Source organism: Uloborus diversus, chromosome 4 (genome assembly GCF_026930045.1).
Source record: "Uloborus diversus isolate 005 chromosome 4, Udiv.v.3.1, whole genome shotgun sequence".
NCBI classification, from domain to species: Eukaryota; Metazoa; Arthropoda; class Arachnida; order Araneae; family Uloboridae; genus Uloborus; species Uloborus diversus.
Window position 1 is genome coordinate 17,660,993 of NC_072734.1, and position 22,374 is coordinate 17,683,366.

Genomic DNA, 22,374 nt, shown 5'->3' on the forward strand with positions numbered 1-22,374 from the left:
TTCGTTATACATGGCTTATTAGTAATTCTATGTGTATATATACAGAGCTGTAGCTGGAAATATTTAATAACTTAATTTTTTGAAATGCTGAAATGGAACCTGCGATTTTTGGAATGGAAAAAATATCTTACCATTCGGCAACTGAGAAATATCTCACAAAATGCAGCATAATTGAAATTGCTTTATACATTTAAACCTGAATAAATTTTTTTTATTATTCATTTTTCATAGGCATATTTTCTTACTTTTAGATCATTTTAGTTATTTTTACTTTAAAGAATATTACTGATCTAAAGAAACATTTTGAATGTACTTGAGTATGTCGTTCAAAGAGATCACCTGCAACTTTTTTAAATGAACGAAGTCGTTCAAATGCACTAGTTGAATGAACGATCCTCTAATGAAGGGATCATTCTAAAGAACGACATTGCCCGCCTCTAGTTCGAGCCTAGCTGCAGTCGGTGGATTTTCAAGATGTAGAAAATTGACAGTGTCCATTTCGCACTATTATGCGACTTGTAATAAAAGATCCCTCGCGGAGTTGTTTAGCTTTGAATGCTGTTGTAAAAATTAAAATTCTACTGCAGTTTCGCATTGGAGAGGGCCCAGGTGACTCCATCTAGTGGAAAAACTGGGAGTAAAAATTCTCGTTGTAATCTCCCGTTGCATCCGCCAATAGTGGTGCCACATCAAAGAATCGATGCTATATGAAGGTATCGCACTCGGTCTACAAAAGGCAAATTCACTAACGCAGCCCCATCAGAAAAGAAAAGTTTTCCGTTGAAAAGAGCTTAACAATCAGGACACTTAAAAAGAAAAATTGCAAACGCGTGTGAATATAGAATAGTGTTAAAAATGTAATTTTCAACCGTCGATTCGTGTACTTTATGCTTCAACAGTCGTTTGACGTTCAACAGGCTATACTCTGCAAAAATACGAACATGGGCGTAGCCAGAGGGAGGCAGGGAGGGAAAACTGGAAGAGAACTTCTGATCCCCGCGTTCCTCCCTAATGTCACCAAAAATTATTTAAAATTGCATTTTTAGGACTTCAGTTTCAAAAAATTTCTGGTGCCTCTTAACTGCCCATGACTAATTTATTATTCTTATTAATTGTTCTTATTAATTAATCCACTTTCGCTCCAACCATGCACTCTTGGGAAAATTTTTAGCTTTAGCAATTCTGGAACGGAAATCTGATGTTGAAAGTGGTATATCCGCTAATTGAAATTGTTGAAAGATGAGACCGGGCCATCCATGATTTTCGTATAACTCAAAGTTAAGGCGCTGAAAATCAATAGAAAATCCTTGCTAAAAACGAAAGTAAACTTCTGTTAAGTGGTAAAAGTCTTGTTAAAATACAAAACTTGTGAATACTTACGAACATATCTTTCACGATTAAAATAAACTCCTTTTTCTAATGATAAAGAAGATAACCAATGAATGTAAGAACATCCAGGAAACGCTTTTTCTCCTTTTTTCAAAGAGAAGAACAAAGCTTATGAATAAAAGAACATGCATAAAACTCACTTCTTTTGCATTGAAAACTAGTATGTTGCGGCCATCACGAAACTTTCTTCTATATCTTTCTTATGAATTCTGATCCCTCCCCATGCTTGAAGAGAAAGCAATATTCCCAGCAAAAATAAAACTACGCACATAAAAACTTGACGACCGTACTATTTCCGAATCGCAAAAGCAAAGCAAAGAACGAAAATTGAAAGGTATTTTAAAGGCCTTGATTGAATTAATTATAAATATTTTATTTGTTAACAAGCATGAGATGGCAACAGTTAAACATTTTAAATCAGTGAGATAATATTTCCGCACGTGAAATACGCAGACGATAGTCTATTACGATTATCTTTCATATTGTTGATTAATAAACTATTTTTATTCGCACAAAAAAAGAAAATCAGCCCCTCTTGGAGCGATTAGCGCCGAAATTGAACCAATGCATGTGTAGGAGGAAAACGAGAGAACATTCGATTGTGTACCACCCCGTTTTCAGCTATATGCGTGAAAATAGAATCAGCTTTTGTACCTTTTAAGGACTACTTGTAGATAAATTTTTGTGTGATTCCGTGCATTATTTCTTGAGATATAGCAGTCACAAGTGAAGACAAAAACGTTCTATAGCTCCTCCCTCGATCGAGCTATTGACAGCAAAATTGAACTAGCACCTTTACATTTTAGGGGCAAAATATGGACTAAATTTTGTTTGATTCCGCCATTAACGTTTTGGGGAATAGCAGACCAGCATAACTCAAGAAACGTCCCATTACTCCACTCCCTAGGAGAAATTCGCGCCAAAAACTACTGGGCACAAGGGGCACATAAGTATATCAAATTTCGTTCAATTTCATGCGGTAGTTTTTGCTGTAGAGCGGCCACAAAAAAACTGGTCACATACACACACACAGAGACTGACAGACAATTTCCAAAAATGGCCGAAATGGACTCGGCACACCTCAAAACGTTCGAATCCGTCGAAAATTTGCACGAATCCAATGCTTTCTTCTATATACTATTAGATATAGAAGAAAGTAAAAATGGTTTCTAGTATTCCAAAAACACGTTTCTGCAACCATTTACAAATCTTATGCTTAAACAACATAATAACCTTATCTTTAAACGCGTTTTACTCAAAACCACTTGCTTCTCACCGCCTCATTTGCCGAATAAGAAATTTTTGAAAGTTCACAGTGACCTCCCCTTAATCCCCCCCCCCCTCCTCGTTCAGGTGCACTAATTCTTCCTTTCTTTTTTTTTTTTTTTTGTTATGTAATATTCTTATTATAAATGTTTTTAATTTTTAGGGCAAGCAGAAGATTTTGTGATTAAATTTGTAAATACGTTTTACCCTGCAGAAGAGTTTTCACATTTCCTCCAATCATATTCAGACGTTTTTGTGGTCTACGAGAATGACACGGCATGGTCCGTCTTCAAGGAATCTGTTCGGTTCTACGAGCGCTTGCTCACACTGATGGGGCAAGATATTTACTATTACCACTTGCTGATGAACAGCAATAGTGCCTTGCCGCAGACCAAAGCATTCATTCGAAACAATTACCCGGGAGAGCAGTTCCGAGTTTTCCTTGAAGAGAATTCTGACTATTTTAAAGTAGATGAGGATGGATTTGTAAGTTTTGGCGGAAACGAAACGTCCAGCTCGGAAGAAGATGATTACAGTGATAATGACTATGAGTATGACGAGACGGTGGAAGAGGCTGCTGCGAACTTTTTCCATGCTAAACTTCAAGGTTGCTCTTATTACCCCCATTACATGAAATTACGGAATTTTATCTGTAAGTATGCACATTTTTTTTTAAATAATTAAAATCGGCCTCTTTATATTTATATATATATATATATATATAGATATATATATATATATATATATATATATATATATATATATATATATATATATATATATATATATATATATATATATATATATATATATACCTTCGCAATATTTTTTTTTCACCAAAGAGAGCTTATAATTTGGTTTTCAAAAAGTTCAGCGAGAGAAACCTTCTGATGGATGAGATGGACTAGAATTGACTTCAGGTTTGAAAGGAATTTGGGGAGGGAACCTCATCCCTTTTTCTCTATCGTTACCAGAAATGGACCTTTGATTGCGTCTGTAAGCTTTCACTGTCGAAAAATTTTTGGAGGAAAAAAATTCGAGAGGGAACCTTCCTCCGCTTGTCGTAAATTTCTGAAAATTGTTTGATTTTCGGCGTCAATTCTGAACGAACCTTTAGTTCAGTGAAAAAAGGCCACGAATTCCCTGCCCCCACCGACCCTCTTCGCTTTGCACCAATTAAATTTGCATTCTTTTTCTTTCTTTTTTCATTTCAACTTGGAACATTTTTCCTGGATAATCCCCTGCTCGGTGGGGGGGGAGGGGGAGATATATCCATAAACCTCTCAATTTCGCCCCCCCCCCCCAGGAAGTCAAGATAGGCGCCCTAGTAGAAGACCTAGTCTACCCCAGACAAGGAGCTGTAATTTTAATCGTTTGATGTTTATGCAGTAGAGCAAGAGCTCATGAGAGACAGACCTACGTCAACAAAGGCCCAAAATTTTTCTGCATAAGGACATCACAGCAGGTAACAGGGTTCCGACGCTCCTTCAAAACTCCTCCAATACTCCTTCATTCAGGAAATTTCTTTAAAGGGCCCTTCATACTCCTTCATTTTGGTTTTAACTCCTTCAAAACTCCTTCTTTTTTAGTTCAAGACTACACAATTTTCCTCAATGAAAGTAACTTAAAATACTTCGATCGACAACTTAACATTGTCACAAGGGCAAAGGTATAAGGACGATTTTGATGTAGTAATTTCGCATATTTATTTTTTTTTTTTGAAAAAATGTTATTTACAACTTGATCATAGAAGTCGTACAAATTGAAAGTGAAAATATAATTAGATGACTAAAGCATTTCATAAGTGAAGCAAAACATGCTTTAAACGGTGATTGGCTATTTTCTCAAGTTTTATGATTAATGCTTTTCCCTCCATCAAACTCTCAGCAGAAAAAGTCAGTTTGTCTAATTATTATTTATATATTTAAAAATAAATAAGTAGATGTACTATATTAAGTGATTGTGTTAAAAAAGCAATTGTTTAAAAAAACACAGTTATGATAGTACAAAAAGGGACATCCACCTCCACAAGTGATGTCATGCCTTGAGGAGGAACCAGGTTCATGAAATTTTGACAAGGGGGAGAAAAAGGGTGACAAAAAGTGACATCACATAGTTATCATAATAATATGACATGTGACAAGAGGAGTAGTAAGGTGAAGTGTGACACTTTGTGACAAAGGGGAAGGAAGTCAAATATGTTGGGAAAAAAAGTGCGACATCATTTAAGAATAGCTCATTAGTACTCCTTCAAAACTCCTCCAAAACTCCTTCATTGTATTTCTGAAATTGAGTACGAACCCTGGGTAAGAACGGTTTGCTATTATTCAAGCTGAGTCGCGCTGGCTTTGCCAGGACACAGTTGACAAAAAGTGCGTCAAAAAATGAGTCATTCCATGTCAAGTGACCTCGTGGTCTCCACACGACCATCCCTCCGATTTGAACGAAATTTTATATAGGTGCAGACATGCCTTTGAAACTAAACTATACCAAATTTCAGCTTCCAAGACCCAAATACTGAGGATCTAGGGTCAATAAAATAAAGGGCTCCAAATTGGCGGATCAGTTTTGTGCAGTGGTGTTCCCATAGGGCAGCGGTTCCCAAACTTTTTAGGCCACGGAATCCTTAGTGATTTTCTTTTACTTAAAGGAACCCCATTTTTGTTTGTGACTAAAAGACAAAATGTTAGCGATCTAAGGATCAGATGATAAGGATGAAAAATTATCATTATTCGATTACTTTCTTCTGCATTGAAGAAACTATAGATTACGTGAGAAGTTTTGTATTTTCACAGATTAACAGGTTTTAAGGTTCGCTGAATTGTTTTGCATTGACAAGCGGAAGAAGTTTTTAGATACAGCTTCGTAATTCAATAACGGTATTCATTTTCAACAGCAAATCAAAACTTATTGAGTGAAGCTGAATCAGAAAATTGGCTTCCAACAGATGACTCTGAAGTGCAATTATGATTCATACTCGGGCCTGGACAGTGTCATAAGTTTCTGAAATGAACAGTAATGGTTTTTAATATCATGAAGTATGTCGTTGCACTGCGTTTTCTTCATAGAGATTGTTTCTGGCAGACATTACATTTAAGAGAGCAATACATTCTACATTGTTATTTTTAGGCAAGGAACACAATTTTTTTTTTCTTTTTAACGCTGTTATTTTGTCTCTCACAACAAATGTGGCTACAGTTTCCCCTTGAGTTAAAATAGTCACTTAGTTCAGTTCACCAAATAAGTCGACAAAATATTTATCCGCCGTCGTTCCTTATGTAAAACATTGAAAACAGCTCAAAATATTGATGCGTTTTGCTCCAGTTAAAAAACCCTCATATCATGTGAAAGTTCATACAACCTTTTAAAAACTTTTGTTTTGGATAGCCAGCATATATTATATGAAAAAGTCGTAATTTTTGCTCCCTACCCATATCTTTAAAAATCTTGCTAAGTACTCTTGACTGGAGAAATTTCACAAAATAAACTATTTCTGAAGCTTCATCAAGAACTTTCCTCGAGTCAGCGAAATTTTAGTTCCTTGATATTGATTATTTGATTTATCTTGAAACTAAGGGAAAATAACTTTATGCAAAACGGCTAACACTTACAGCGGAACCCTTCTTATACTTCGGCGGAACCCAAGGGTTCCGCGGAACACACTTTGGGAAGCGCTGCCATAGGGGTATACTCCATATACGCCGTATACTCAAGCATTTTTTGGACACATAGCGTATACCATCAAGCTTCAAAAATGTTCATATCAGGACATGTTATGTATATGATCGCATATACACATATTGTGCGTAATGGATTACTAGGAGTATACCCTAAGAAAAGTTGATGGAAGCATCACTGGTTTTGTGAAACGAATTGTCATGTTTATCGCGGTTTCCCCATTGGAACCCATATTGGAGCCTACTGTTTGACCATCGATTACATGGAAAGGCTAACATCCGGTTTATAGGCGGAAATGGACGTATCTATTAGTTTATAGGGGTATTAGTTGGTTTGTTACAGATGTGCACTTTTGCCTCTCTATTATTTAGCCTTAGTTTTGTAAAAATGAGACTTTGCTCTCAGCAACGTTTTTTTAATGTAAAGTATATTCGATCTATATTCTCACGGCAAAATTTAATTGAATTATTTATTCACAACAAAGTTTTGTGCTTACCATTTTGCTTTTACGTTCCTGAACGAAATGAAAATATTTTTTTCTTTTTGTTTCCATGGTAACTATTTTTGTTTTCCCTTATTTTATTTTAGAGAATGCAATAAATGAATAAGGCACTAGTGATGTTATAAAACGCGTGCATCAAAATCCCATCGTTATTTTCCCTTCTCCCCTGTTAAATTCATTCAGATGGAATAGTCTTTACTTGGCAGATTGCCAAATTACATACAATCCGCGGTCAAACAGTACTTATTATTTTTCTTTTTGAAGTATCCTAGATCCTCATGATTTGTGTCTTGGAGGCTGAAAATTTGCATAGGTTAGTTTCAAAGGCTTGTCTGCACCTCTAAAACGTCCTACAAATCGGAGATGGTTGAATGGGGACCACCAGATCACGTGACATGGGATGAATCTATGATGTTTAGTTTTAGCTGCAATTTTACGCACCTTTGCTACCTATTTCCTGCCAAAGCCAGCGCGACTCAACTTAAATAGCAGCGAACCTTTACGCAAAAAAATTTTTTTGGTCTCTATACTATGACTTAGGTCTGGCACTCATGGATACTTGGACTGCAACATGTTATCTGCCAAATAAATTTCACTGTGATATCTCTGGTCATTCTTGGTGTTACATTTTGTGCAGACAGCAGTACGTTTACTGCCGTGTTAAGCACAAAAGTCGTATCTGCACTTATTGTCAAAATTGAGGTATTGTCACCAGGTGGTTCTTTGTCACATATTTGACCCAAATACAGTGTTTTACGGTCATTTGTCAATGGGGAAATATTTTTCAAAAAATTCTGAAAAAGTCTCATCTGAATCAAATACATGGAGGCGCAAAACTAAGGGGTACCTCAAAAATGATGAAACGATCAAAAAAAATTTTATCGCTTATTTCAAAACTAAAAACTATTCTAAACACAGGGGAAAAGTTTCATTGCTTTAGTTAAATATTTAAAACGTTATGCATGGTTTTAGGCCATGCTCGCAAAAGAAAAACTTTAAATTGCTTTTTCTCGATGATGTTTTTTTTTTGTGTTTTCGTGTCATTAGAATCCCTAAGGATTTTTTCTATTAAAGATACAGCTTTAAAGTAATACTTTTTGCAATTGGGATAACATATTTGACAAAACTGTGCATTGGATAAGCATTTTATAAATTACTCAAATGTTTAGAGCATGTTAAACCTTTAAAAACCAATTTATTTTATTTTTTTTAACTTCGATTTTTTACATAATTACTCACAGAAAATTTTCTAATAAACTCATAAGCAAATGAATGCACAGATTTTTAGAGATGATTATAGTGATCGTTTAGCAAAAAACTTTTTTTTAAATTAGTGCAAAAATAAACTAGTATGTTGTGGCCATTACGAAACTTTCTTCTATATTTTTCTTTTTTTTTTCTGATCCCTCCCCATGCTTGACGAGGAAGCAATATTCCCAACAAAAACAAAATTACACATGCAAAAATTACTGCAAAAGCAAAGCAAAGAACGAAAATTGAAAGTTATTTTAAAAGCCTTGCTTGAATTAATTATAAAAATTTTATTTGTTAACAAACATAAGATGGCAACAGTTAAAAATTTTAAATCATTGAGATAATATTTCCGATCATTTCCATACAATTAAAATCACGAGAAATAAGCAGACGACAATCTATTACGATTTATCTTTCTTATTGTTGCATTAATAAAGCTATTTTTATTCGCAAAAAAAAAAAAAAAAAAAAAATCACCTTGGAGCGATTGGTGTCAAAATTGAACCAAAGCCTGTTTACATATGGATTCACATATATTCCAAATTTCAACCAGAACGTAGCATTACTTCTTGAGATAGGGCACTCACAATGGAAAAAAAGAACGGGTGATTGCGCTACCCCCCTTTTTAGCTGTTGACACAAAAATAAAATCAGCTCTTATACCCACTAAGGGCTACTTGCCGATAAATTTTTCTTTCATTCCGTTCATTATTTCTTGAGATACAGCAGTCACAATTGACGACAAAAAACGTTCTATAGCTCAACCCCCGTTTGAGTTATTGACACCAAAATTGAATCAGCACCTGTTCCTGTTAATACCAACATATGGACCAAATTTTGTTTGATTCCGCCAGTAACTTCCTGAGGAATAGCAAGCACGCGTAACTCGAAAAACGTCCCATTGCTCCACCCCCTTGGAGGAATTCGCGCCAAAAACTAATGGGCACAAGTTCACATAGGGGCACATATGTGTACTAAATTTCGTTCGATTTCATGCGGTAGTTTTTGTTGTAGAGCGGCCACAAAAAACTGGTCACACACATACATACACACACACACACAGACAGACAGACATTTTCCAAAAATGGTCGAAATGGACTCAGCACACCTCAAAACGTTCGAATCCGTCAAAATTCGAAATTCGAAAATTTGCACGAATCCAATACTTTCTTCTATATATTAGATATAGAAGAAAGTAAAAATAGTCGAAATGGACTCAGCACACCTCAAAACGTTCGAATCCGTCAAAATTTGAAATTCGAAAATTTGCACGAATCTAATACTTTCTTCTATATATTAGATATAGAAAAAAGTAAAAAAAAGCTGAGGAATTTTAAAAAATTGAAACTTTCCTCATTTTTTTGAATTTTTAAAAAAAGTAAACAGTATTTTTAAATTTTGAAAATAAATTATTGATTAAGAAATAAGTATGCATGTTGTGGTTTCAAAGAAATATAAGATTTACTTAAATTAAAAAAAAAATTGCTTGAAAGGTACTGTGATCCCTTAAGCGGGAATTTCTCATTTTGAACTCATTGCAGATACCACTTTTGCGCTAAGCAAAAGTCATTATAATGTACTATCATAGCGATTTTTTCCCCCTAGGTCAAGCCACTAACTGGGTTAAGGATTTCATAAATGCAAACTATCCCGGAGAGAGATTTAAAAGTTTTTTACTGTCACAAACTCATTATTTTACTGTTCAAGATGACGATACAGTAAACCTTACAGAAGAAGAATGCGTTTCATTCCTCGAGAAACGACTGAGAGACTTGGGCGGAGGCTTACACCACGCAACATTATTAGTTCATGTCGGGCAAGCGCATAAAAATGTAAGAGATTACGTGAACCACCTCAACGAGTCGTTTGTATCATTCCTAAAAAAATATCCAGCGCTCTTTTATTTGGATGAGAATGAGTCGGTCTTTTTATGTGAAGAAGAAAGCGAGTCGGTATCGACTGCATCGTGTTCTGATGACATAGAAACAAGTGCTGCTGAATATTTTGAACAGTTTTTGAGTCGTACCGGCTCTCCTCCTCATTATATGAACTTCAGAGGACATATAGGTAAGACAGTGTTTGATAAGTCATTAATTAAACGTAAGTTATGTTTTATCTTCAAGTCATGTTTCTGTCACCTATACAACAGGGTGAAGGATAAAACTTTTTCTTTTTTTTGAGCAATCACGATTGCTTATTGCTTTCATTTGACTGTTTTGATGTGCTATGATTTTATTTTCCCACCAGCACCCTCTGCAGCACAACCGTCGACCGGGTGTCGCAAAACACGATGCTGCTCCTCTAGCGAAAACCGTCTCCAGGTTGCGTCCATATCCTACACTTACACGCATACATACACGCACGTACACACACACACATACATACATCTATACACAAACACATATATACATCTATACACAAACACATACACACACTCAAACACATACACACACATACAGACACCTACACCTACACACAACTACCCACACATTCATGCCTGCACACTGACACAAACATACACATTCCCCCCCCCCACACACAAACACTCATACACACAACTACCCACACTCTCAAACCTGCACGCAGACACAACACACATGCCTACACACTTACACATATCCCCCTACACAGTTACCCCCCGCACACGCCTACATACACACACAAACTTGTGATTGCGAAAAACATAATTTGAATTCAAGATGTCAAAATTCAAATTAATTTTTCTTTTTTTCGATTCTGTTTTTTACCCTAATGCGGTAAAGTTTGATACAGATGGGTGCGTTACATGTGCAACATTTCAAAAACAACAACAAAAAAAAAAAAAAAAAAATCTTCCGCTTTCATTTTGCAGGTGAATTTTTTGATCATCACATGTTAAATCCAACAACAAAGAATATTTTTTCTCAATTGTATCATCTCAGATTTTCATAAAAGTTTCAGAAATAATAGTAAACGTTTTAGGTTTTTGACATTTTGTGTTATTTCAGGTAAGGATGAAAAAATAAACTTTAAATACTGTCTGTTGTTCACCAGAAAAGCTCGTAAGTCGTAACTACAATGGTTAGGGGTCAAAACTTCGCTGCCAAAACTTCACCGATCCATTACTTCGCGTGAACAAAACTTCGCCGATTCATAACTTCGCGTGTCGAAAACTTTGCCGATCCATAACTTCGTGTGTCTAAAACTTCGCCTATCCAGAATTTCGCGTGTGTTGAACTTCGCGCTTTCATAACAATGAACTTCCATAAACATATCATAAAAAGCAAACAAGTAAAAATGTGTCTTTTGGTGGGGGGGGGGGAATTGTTCAATGGGGGGGGGGATTTCCAGGAACGCACTAAACACACACTGTATTAAAAACTAATTTTTCATAATGAATTACTTGATTGCAAGTTAATTGTGTAAATCCTAAATGAGTTTAAGTATAGCAAGTTAATGAAGTAATAAATTGATATCAATTTGAAGATTAAGATTAATTGATCACTTTTCCAAAAACAATTAATTGGTTTTATAATAACAATTTAATGTTCTATAGCTAACTCAATGAAAAATTTTTGACGGTTAGAAATTTTGTATTTCATTTTAAATTTTTTTTATCATTTATTCCTAATCCTATTTAAAACTAGTTTTTCAAAATTTGTGAGTAAAATTCAGAAGCGATCACCCCCTCCCCTCCCGACTTGCTTTCCGCGGTGTTACTCATAATTAGCTCGCCTCTCCATTCGAGCAAGAAATTGAATGATCGAAAAAAAAAAATTTCGAAATTTTAAATCCTAATTATGCAGAGAAGATGTTCTATATGATGTATGGATTCATGAGAAAATGAAATAAAACATAAAATTTGAAGTTAAGAACTTCCACAAGAGAGATGAATTTTAGAAATTTGAGGGTTTTTTAGCAAAAAGTAATCTTAAATAAATTTTGACATAGAGTATATAGAGATAAAGTTGGGACTTTTACCAGTAGTCGTTACAATGGAATGGTCTTTATAATGTGTGTGGTCGTTATAACAAGCGTCGACTGTTTATGTAATTAAAAAAAAGATTCACATTAAAACTAAATAATTTAATTTTAAAATTTTTTATTTCAGATGCGAAAAGTAATACACGCACAAAGTTTTGTTTGTGCAAAGTATTGTACGCACGAAATTTGGAATGTGCGAAGTTTTGGCCGTGCGAAATTTTGACCATGCGAAGTATTGTCTGGCGAAGATTCGGTCGCGAAGTTTTGACCCATTGCCAACTACAATACACAAGGTGAATCTGAACTCTTGGGCCTGAAAACATATATAGTCGCGGAAGTTTCAAGCCAACTTTGCCCGTTAAGCAAAAAGCTTTAGGTATCAATTTAAGCTTCCAATCCCGAATCTCGCGGGGTTTCGCATGATATTGGCCACTAGAGGGCGCCTGTGATGCAGGGAGTGTTATTGCTGCTAATTTGATAAGTGTTTTTTTACTATAATTTTTCATTATTACTGTCTAGTTTTAGGTTTTTTTACTTCACTTTATCATGTAATTTAGTTTTATTGTGTTTTGGGGTGTCATTTTTGCTGTTATTGTATTCTTGAAGTGTTTTTGCATTTTTTGGAGCTAAGCCTAACATGTGGTGATCTCCTGGTTTTTGATCTTGTGTGCTTTATTGGGTGTAGCAACTCTGTTTATTTACTGCTGTTTTTAGTATTTATTCTGTGTTTTTTTGCATTTTTATCTTTCTGTTTTGCCTTTTGGAACATATTCACTGAGTAGAAATGGGTGTTATATGCATTATGAAAGAGGTAAAGAGTGGGAAGGGGGACAGGTGGATCTCTTGTGATTTATGTCATATGTTCTGCCTGTATAAGGGGGAAAATGAGTCTGTTTTTGAGGAGGATTATATTTGCACTAAATGTGCTGAACTCTCAGACTTAAGACTTAAGATGCTAGTTTTGGAAGCCCAGTTAGCATTAGGGTGTAAGCCAGTTGTAGAGGGTATAAATGTTCCAGAGATTCGGGGGGAAGTTTCAAATGAGGAGTTAGATTGGGAAACTAAGAGTGTAATTTTGGGGGACTCTATGGTAAGGGAGGTGGGTAACACAGTTGGGAGAGTAAAGCGTAAGGTGGCTAGGTGTTGTTTACCAGGGGCTCGGGTAAAAGACGTTAATATGGTTGCTGAAAAGAAGGGAGTATTGAATAAGGAGGATATGGTTACTTTGTGGGTGGGAACAAATGATGTAGGCCACAGTAAAAATGAGGAGTTTTCTAGGGAATGGGAATCCCTGTTGGATAAAGCAATCAGCTTTTCGACGAATGTCCAAGTGGTTGGTTTGCTTCCCAGGTATGGAGTGCATAGGAGCTGGCTAATCAACGTGCGAGGTGTATGAACTTGCTACTGAAGTCAATTTGCGAAAAGCGCAGTATCAGGTTCATTGATGTATGGAGTCATTGTAAACGGGATTGGATTGCTAGGGATGGCCTGCATCTGAGCTCTACAGGAGTCAAAATGGTTAGTGGATTAATTTTAAGGGCTTCGGAGTCAAAATGGTTAGTGGATTAATTTTAAGGGCTTCGGAGTCAAAAAACTAAGTTGGAATGGGGGGCATGGTTCAAGCATCAGGTATCGAGAGAACGAAATTTTTTTGGGTATTGCTAGGAATGGAAATAAAGTGACGAACAATAGTAGTAATGTTAACAATTGTAATTTAGGAAATTTCAGAGTGTTAAATAAAAGCAACTTAGGCATGCTTAAAGTTTTCTATACCAATGCTCGCAGTATTAGGAACAAGATGGATGAATTGAAAAGCATAGTTATGGATGAGAAGTTGGATGTTATTGGAATTACAGAGACATGGGCTACCGAATCTGATGCAGGGTTATTACATATTGCTGGGTATAATTTGTTCAGACAGGATAGAGTAGGTAAAAGAGGTGGTGGGGTTTTATTTTATGTTAGAGACAATTTTATTTGCAATGAATTGGTCATAAATGATAAGCCTACTGATATTGATATGGTTTGGCTTGAGTTGATGAGCAGTAAGGGCAAAAAGCTACGCTTTGGAAACATTTATAGGCCACCTAATTCAAACCAGGGACAAGATGAACAGATGTACCGTATTATAAGTGACATGTCCAGTAAAGGATCCGTTATCATAATGGGGGATTTCAATTTTCCGGGTATTGATTGGAATAATTTTTATCCTGGTAATAGCAAAGAAGAGGAATTTTTAAAAGTAATTGGTGACTGTTTCTTAGATCAAGTTGTAACTCAGGGAACTCGAGAGGAGGCCATTTTGGATCTAGTTTTTTTGTGACATAGGTAGTTTTGTTCAAGGGTTGAGTGTAGGGGAGCATATTGGAGATAGTGATCATAACAGCATTAGGTTCCGGGTTCAATTTGAAGTGTGCAAAGATGATAATTTTAGGTTTGTGCCCAATTTCAGAAACACCGATTTTGTTGCACTTAGGCAGAGCTTGAAAGAGGTTTTTTCGTCAGGGTTGGAAAATAACGACGTCGATCAGCAGTGGACGGAATTTAAGGATAAACTTGCTAAAACCGTTGGGGACTATGTTCCATTTAGGAGAAAAGGTGTTAGTACCAAAATTTGGCCCATGTGGTTCTCCAGGGAGACTAAAGAAGCTCTTAATTATAAGCAAGCCGCTTTTCGTAAGTTTAAAGAAACTGGTCAGAGTGCGGAGAGGCTCCAGTATGGTAAGGCAAGGCGAAATTTTAAGTATTTGGTACGGATTCAGAAAAGGGAATTGGAGCAAAGGCTGGCAGATGACATTGATGGGAACCCTAAGAGGTTTTTTGCTTACGCTAATTCTGGGAAAGCTCGAAACAGTCAAATTGAGCCTTTGGTTGATGAGTATGGAAATTTAATCCAAAACGATAGGGATATTGCAAATGTTCTAAATAACTTTTTTTCCAGTGTGTTTAACGATAACTGTATCTCAACAGTTGACACTAACAAGACACAAGCGATTATACAGCTTGAGGATTTTGTATTTTCCAGGGAGGAGGTTTTATTTCATTTGAAAAAGATTAAAGCAACTAAAGCTCCGGGACCAGATAATATCTATCCAAAAATTTTAGTTGAATGTGCAGAGGAATTAGTGGATGTTATTTTGAATATTTTCAATGCTTCTTATAACTCGGGGACGGTGCCAGAGGACTGGAAGCTGGCTAACATAACGCCACTCTTCAAGAAGGGGTCTAAAGGTATTGCTGGGAATTATAGACCTGTAAGTTTGACTTCGGTGATTTGTAAGATTTTCGAAACTTTGATCAAAATTAAGATCATGATGTTCTTAGAGACTAATAGTCTGTTGACTAGTTTGCAGTATGGTTTCAGGAAAGGTAAATCCTGTACTACTAATTTATTGCATTTCTACGACAAGGTTACCTCAGCTTTAGATAACAAAAAATGTGTGGATGTTGTTTATATTGATTTTCAAAAAGCTTTTGACAAGGTACCGCATGTTGCTCTTCTCAGCAAGTTAGCTGACATTGGAATAGGAGGAAAAACTTTACTTTGGGTTAGAAATTGGCTTACTGGTAGGAAACAAAGAGTAGTTGTGAGAGGAAATCATTCTAATTGGAGTGATGTTTTAAGTGGGGTTCCTTAAGGATCGGTTTTAGGGCCTCTTTTGTTTATTATATTTATGAATGACATCAATGAAAATATTTCTGGAAGCATGAATTGTTTTGCTGACGATGTAAAAGTTATGGGGATTGTCGAAAATGAAGAACAAGTAAAACAGCTGCAAGAGGATTTAGATCATATTACTAAGTGGGCAGATAAATGGGGTATGGCAGTTAATGTAGGGAAATGTCAAGTGCTACACTTAGGTCATGGAAATAAGCGTATGAGATATCGTTTACAGGGTTCAGTCATAAATCAAGCAGAAAATGTTATGGATCTGGGTGTCTTTATAAATCAGGACTTCAAGTTTAGTCAACAGTGCAGTATTGCTAGTAACAAAGCCAACAAAATGCTTGGGTTCATCAATAGATCTATTTCAAACAAATCTAAGAAAGTTCTTCTGCCTTTATATAGGAGTTTAGTAAGACCTCATTTGGAGTACGCTGTTCAGTTTTGGTCGCCTTATCTGAAGAAAGATATTTTTGTATTGGAAAGGGTTCAAAGAAGGGTAACTAAATTAGTAAGGGGACTCTCAGATTTAGATTATGATACAAGACTTAATAGGCTTATTATGTATAGCCTGGAGCAAAGGAGAGTCAGAGGGGACATGATTCAGTTATTTAAATTTATCAAAATGAAAGATGTAAATGGATTAAATTTTTGCGGGGAGAGCAGGACAAGGGGTCATTGTTTTAAGCTATTTAAATCTCAGGCTAACTTGGAAATCAGGAAAAACTACTACTTTAGCAGGGTCGTGGGCACTTGGAATAGCTTACCGGAAGAGGCGGTAATGAGCAAGGGAGTGGATAGCTTTAAGAGGGCCATTGATCTTCATTGGGGACTAATTAATTGACTAGGACCAGCCTAGCTGGGCCCAGAGCTTGTTGCTGGTCGTCACATTTGTATTTGTATATTTAGCGTAGGGGATTTCCAATCTCCTTGTTTTTTTCCCCTGTGAACGTTTCGCAATTTTTGTCGCTCAAAAAAAAACGAGTATTTTCAATATCCTCCTCTAAAGTTTGAATCACTTTCCTCCTATAGAAGAGCAAGAAAAACTTTGCGCCTTCATAAAATAAATGGTGGTTTAACCATTCAAGAACACAATTAAAGTAAAGTATATTTTTCTGAGAATGAATTGGTATTCTTCTTCTAGGTCTCAGTTCTCATAAGATCAGCAATTGAGAAAATGCGTAAAATGTATAAACGTTTTTCGAAAACCATCACTAAAATTTAAAATCTCGAAAATTACGCTTTAGAAAAAATAGAGAAATGAATTAGATATATTGATAAATCCGCTGGAGTAGCCAGAATGCAATGTTGGAGCACTTCTGTAAGCTTAAAGAATGCGCTCAAAACCTTTTAACATAAAAAAAGAGCACAATATTTTATCCAAAGAAGAAAGCAATGAAAAACCAGACATTATTTATATACTCGGCACAACTCTAAAAGAGGCGACAGAAACTTGGATAAAACACAGGATGACTCGCATGACAGTGCAATAAGTTAAACTGCTCAAGTTTTTGAATATCTCTTCAAACAAAGTGAGAGTTAAAATTAGCAAAGTTATCCAAAAACTTTTTCTGAGACTGGGACTTCTTAGTATTGTTGTAATGAATCAAATGCCCTGATACAATGACCAACGTTAATGAAGCAACAAGAGTATTCTCAGGGGCGGATGGGACAGCATGAACCGGCCCTGGCATACCGGCCCCTTAAGACTTGCTCCTTGAAGAGGAGACGCACCCCTCCCCCCTTAGTTTTTTCAGATGTAAAGGCGAGAGCGGATACATCTTCTAGTTTTAGGAGGGGTCACCACTAGAATTTAAGGACTAAAATTAGAAGAATAGCGTTTACATATGTGAAAAAAAAAAAGAATTTAAAATTAAAAAAAAAAAACACCTGCGTAGTAAAAAGTGTAATGTTTGTGCAGATGATGGGGGGGGGGGGGGTTCGGCGGCACTCCCCCGGAAAAATTTTGAAATTACAGCTTCAAAAACGTATTGCTGGACTATTTCTAAATGATCTTGGGTGATGTTTGCGGGAGGGGTATTTGAAGAATTCCCAAAAACGTTTTCGAAATCCGAGCTTTAAAACGTATGTGTAAGCTATGTTTGGAAACACTAGGAGGAGGGAAAAGGTTCAGGAATACTTTCTGCGCAAATTTCTCAATCAAGTTCCCAAAGTGCCAATTTAGGTGCAATTGACGCTCTTCGGGAAGAGGGCGATGTTTTTTTTTAAATCGAAGTTCTTAACAAGTTTGTTATCGATAAATCCCCCCCCCCCCCTGCTCCCAAGTCAGTATCTGAAGGTCTTATGTGCAATAACGATTGAAGAGGAGGAACTTTTCACGCGATATCGCGTGAAAACAGAATGTATAGTTTTAATGAACGTCTTTAGACATCTTTGGCAATGTTAATGAGAGCAAAGATTCGGTGCCCTCCCCCCCCCCCCTCCAGGGAATTTTTTATTTGTTGTCTTAAAAATGCATTCTATGTGATCTTAGGTAATGTTAGGGAGAGAAAAGGTTCGGAGTACTCTCCAGGATTATTTTCGAAATTGAAATATAACGAAAGGGATTGTAGGTCTTCTTTGATAACGTTAAGGAGACCGAAGCTTAAAAAACTTTATTTTAGTCGACTTTCAATGATGTGAGAGGGAGTAGTTTTCGGGAGATAATTCGGAATTGAAGCCAATAAAACGAAATTTAAGACGACTTTTAGTGATGCTGGCGAGCGTGTTGCGCACGGTCGAACGAAAAATTTTCGAAGTTAGCTTTTGAAACGCAGTTTTTGGCGATCTTTGTTAATGTTAGTGTGTGAAGCTATTCGGGGACCCTCTTTCGATAATTTTTCGAAATTTGAATTCTAAAACGCAGTTGTAGATCATATTCGCTGATGTTATCAAGATCAAGTGTTCGGGGGTTCCTCCCAGTTTTCGGAATTGAACCCCTAAAAAAGAAATTTCGGACCATCTTTGGTGATACAAGGGGGAGGAGAGTTTCGATGACCTCTGAATTTTTTTTAAATGGAAATCTAGAAACGAAATTTTAAATGATATTTAAAGATGGTGTGGAGGCGTTTCTGCAGGATTTGGGTGATCACTCTCCTGCAAGCTTTCGAATTTGAAGTCCTAAATACGATTTTTTTTTTCTCCAACTGATACTGATTGTTGAACACGTCACTTGACATAACTTGTATTTTCGAGATAGACCGTACAAAGCCGGGCAATGCATCCAGTGATACATAAAAATAAAGATAAACTGTGAAAGGTTTTTTTTCACTCACAAATGTTCGATGTGTGCGCCTTTCGTAACGCGACACACATCTATAACGTACATTTTGGAGTGTTTCAGTGTCATTTTTCGTAATGCTACACATATGCAATCTTTCAGTTCTTGTAATGTTGGTTGGTTCAATTAGGTTTTTGGTTTGCAATGTTGTAATGTGGTGCAAAAATAGTCTTTGAAAAACCTCGTAAAAAAATCACATTGGTTAGGTTTGGATATCTGGCTGGCCAACGCATAAAGGGTAAATCACATAGACATGGGAACCGGTTCCCATGTCTATGGTAAATCATCATCACCTACACGGTCAATCCAGCGTTGCCGAGCTTCAGTAGGGCAGCAAAATGGGAAAGGGGGGACCCCCCCCCCCCCAGAGGTCTTGGTTTTAACATTGTTGCCAATCCTAATACAGTAGTTAATACAAGTTTAAAGACTGTTGTGACCAAAAAAACTCTTCTTGAATTAATTCCTGGCTGTGCTAGTGCGGAACGCAGGGGCGGCATTTCAGCTTTTCATTTGGGGGGGTCGAGTTTCTTAAACATGTATAACGACAGTGTGATACCAAACACACATTAGCTAACAGGAAGTGCTCATAAAATCGGTTTAATATGAATAAAAATTTGTTCAGAAACAATTAAAATTTTGATTCGTTTTCTAATAAGTTATCATACAAAACATCTCGATACTAAAGTTCTTATACCTTTTGGAAAAATTTTAATGCATGATTTTTGGAAAAATGGAAGAGCAGGGAATCGTGTTACTAATTTATCTGTGCTCAGTGTCGAGCTGTTTTGCCAGTACAGCTAAATAGAAAAGTCCCCCCCCCCCCCCCCCATTGTACTTCGAAAACATAATTCTCTAACCTCCTGAGACATACAAAATCATTCTCTATTAGGAGCTGATTGGAATAGCTAAAAAATAATTGAAGCAACAAAGTTAAGTATGAAAACACTTTTTATATCTTGCTCTTGAAAATCACCCTAGCAACTTCAAAAACTGTGAGGGGCTTAATTTCTCATCATTGAATAATCTAGTCTTGTCGGCAATCTCAGCTTCAATGAGATGTCATCTACCTCCAGCTCTGTTATTCACTATTCCAGACTGATGAGCTCATAACAATGTCGAAAATGCATTCTCTGGATGTGATAACCAATCTGTCAGTATATTGCTTGTAATTTTTCTTGCCTCATGCTAAAAGTTTTACTCATAATTGAAACATTTTATTTTTCGTTTTCAAAACCCAATCCAGATAATATAGAGCCAACCATACAGAAAAATAATTAAATCAATGTTTGACTGCACATCATCATGTGAATTTTTGTCACTTTTTTTTTAATTGGATGGGAGGAAGAATTTTTTTGAAAAGTTTTACGATTGATTGAAATACAACAAATACATCTATATAAAATCTATTTTCAGTTTCAATTGTAGATTGAACTATGGTAGTACGAACGCACAGATCAATTGTAAATTGAACTATGGCTTGAATGGTCCGAAATTAAGGGTAGCGGATTGAAGATGTTTTGATAGAGTAAAGCATTTTTCAAAAACTTTCCTCAATACAAATTGAATAAAAATTCGCACGAAATCATACATGCCAAAGGGCATGAGCTTTTTCACCATTGAAAGAATCGTTTTGCAATAATTCTTCTAGTCGTCAAATCGCTGCTTTGAAGTTATCGAGAAATGTTTCTATGGTTTTAACTCTTAAAGACCATCTTGTGTCATTCCGAGATCGCATAATTATAAAGCCCCATAAAAGGTATTTGTTGATATGTTTTTTTAATTCAATAATCACATGCATTTTAAGAAGTTACATTGAGCAGCTGAAACGTGTTTCTAGCAGAAGAAAGCGATGAACACTCGTTAAATAAATATACACTTAAAAAATGAGCGTAAAAGTGAATGTAAAATATCAAGGAATTTTCTTGTGAAAACCATGCAGCCACATCACTTTGCACGGGCCTCTCCTATTGGGCGCACAAGTATGAAATATTTAGCCTATATTAGGAAATGTCTTCTTTAATTGAAACTAGTCGACCCGTGCGGAACTCCGCACTGTGCTTCGAATCGTTTCATAAGCTATTTCGCTCTTTCAGAATTTCAAAGGAAGAACATTATGAAGAAGAACCGAAAAAAAAAGTAAGCGTAGAAGAGAAGGCATGTAATTTAAAGACATCAGTAACAAAACCTCGTTAAATATAACGTTGTGATAATTTGATCATCGCTCACCCTTTGGTCGTACATATTTTCAGTTCAATCGTAAATATCATTAAAAGTGTGGCTGAGTAGTGACTCGTGAAAAAGCAATAATTGTGCATGTAAATAAAACAGGTTGTGGCAAATACAGTCCTGCCCATGTGAGCATCTGACGGGAAAAAAAGAAATATTAAAGAGATATTTATTGGCACGGTTTTGAATTGGCGCCATTCTGATTAACAGCCCGACACCCCAACAAACCTAGCAATTGCACCTTCCTTTTCGAAAGCTACTCATTGAAGGAATGCGCAGTAAAAAACAGCAAAAAAGCTTTTTGCCAAAAAAAAAAATAATAATAATAATAATAAGATCATGCTTCTATGTTTTGTCATTAACCAGCATGATACGATTTAAAACTATTCGAAAAGCATGGAATTTGATTAAAGAATGACGAAGATCTCACGTAGCGATTGTAACGAACATTCTAGAGAAGTAATAAATTAGATTGAAAATAAGTGTTTTTATCTTTGAATGTTGAACTATTTCACATAGAAGGTTGCTTTATGAGTTACGGCTTAAATGCCCGCACATGTTTCTCTTTTAATCGAACACTTAAAATTCAAAACCAAAACCAGGTGAACTGAATCCGTTTTTTAAGTGTAATTTTTCGAACGTAGACAAAATGTTTTTTTTTTTTTCAGCAGAAAGCAGAAGAGTAGAAAATGATTTCTTGCTAATGAAGTTGATAACAATTTTAATGCTTTATATCGTATTTGCGCGAATAAAAAATTAAAGGTTTACTGGATGAAACTCGTAGTTTTAATTTGGCGTAGTATTTTTTCATTTGTACAAAAGGTCGAACACTGCTATTAGAAACATCTACATTTCAGCATACAATGAAAATGTTTTTCTGCACAAAAAGGATTTCCTTTAGGTAAATCTAATACTTTTTTATGCTTACATTATGCTGAGTGGTCTGGATGTAGTTAAAGCTTTAAAAAAAGGAAGAAAACTCTTCGATTAACAGTCAACTTATCTGAATGATAACTGTAGCCTGTATAAAGGAGTCGAAACACCAAGTAGCATTCCCACTGCATTTATTTTATTACGTTTGTATGTTATGAGTACATGTAATGCGTAATACTAATATAAATTTGATATTCTCTCGGACAGCCCAAACTTGCC

General features: G+C 36.0%; 1 protein-coding gene across 1 annotated transcript in view; it reads left to right on the plus strand.

The window, feature by feature from the left end:
* LOC129220450 (uncharacterized) overlaps positions 1-22,374 on the plus strand; it is a 44,217-nt gene that overhangs the window by 19,606 nt on the left and 2,237 nt on the right. The window contains exons 4-5 of the mRNA XM_054854869.1: positions 2,819-3,307; positions 9,695-10,156. Coding sequence (XP_054710844.1) covers positions 2,819-3,307; positions 9,695-10,156 — 951 coding nt within the window. The remainder of the gene's footprint in view (positions 1-2,818; positions 3,308-9,694; positions 10,157-22,374) is intronic.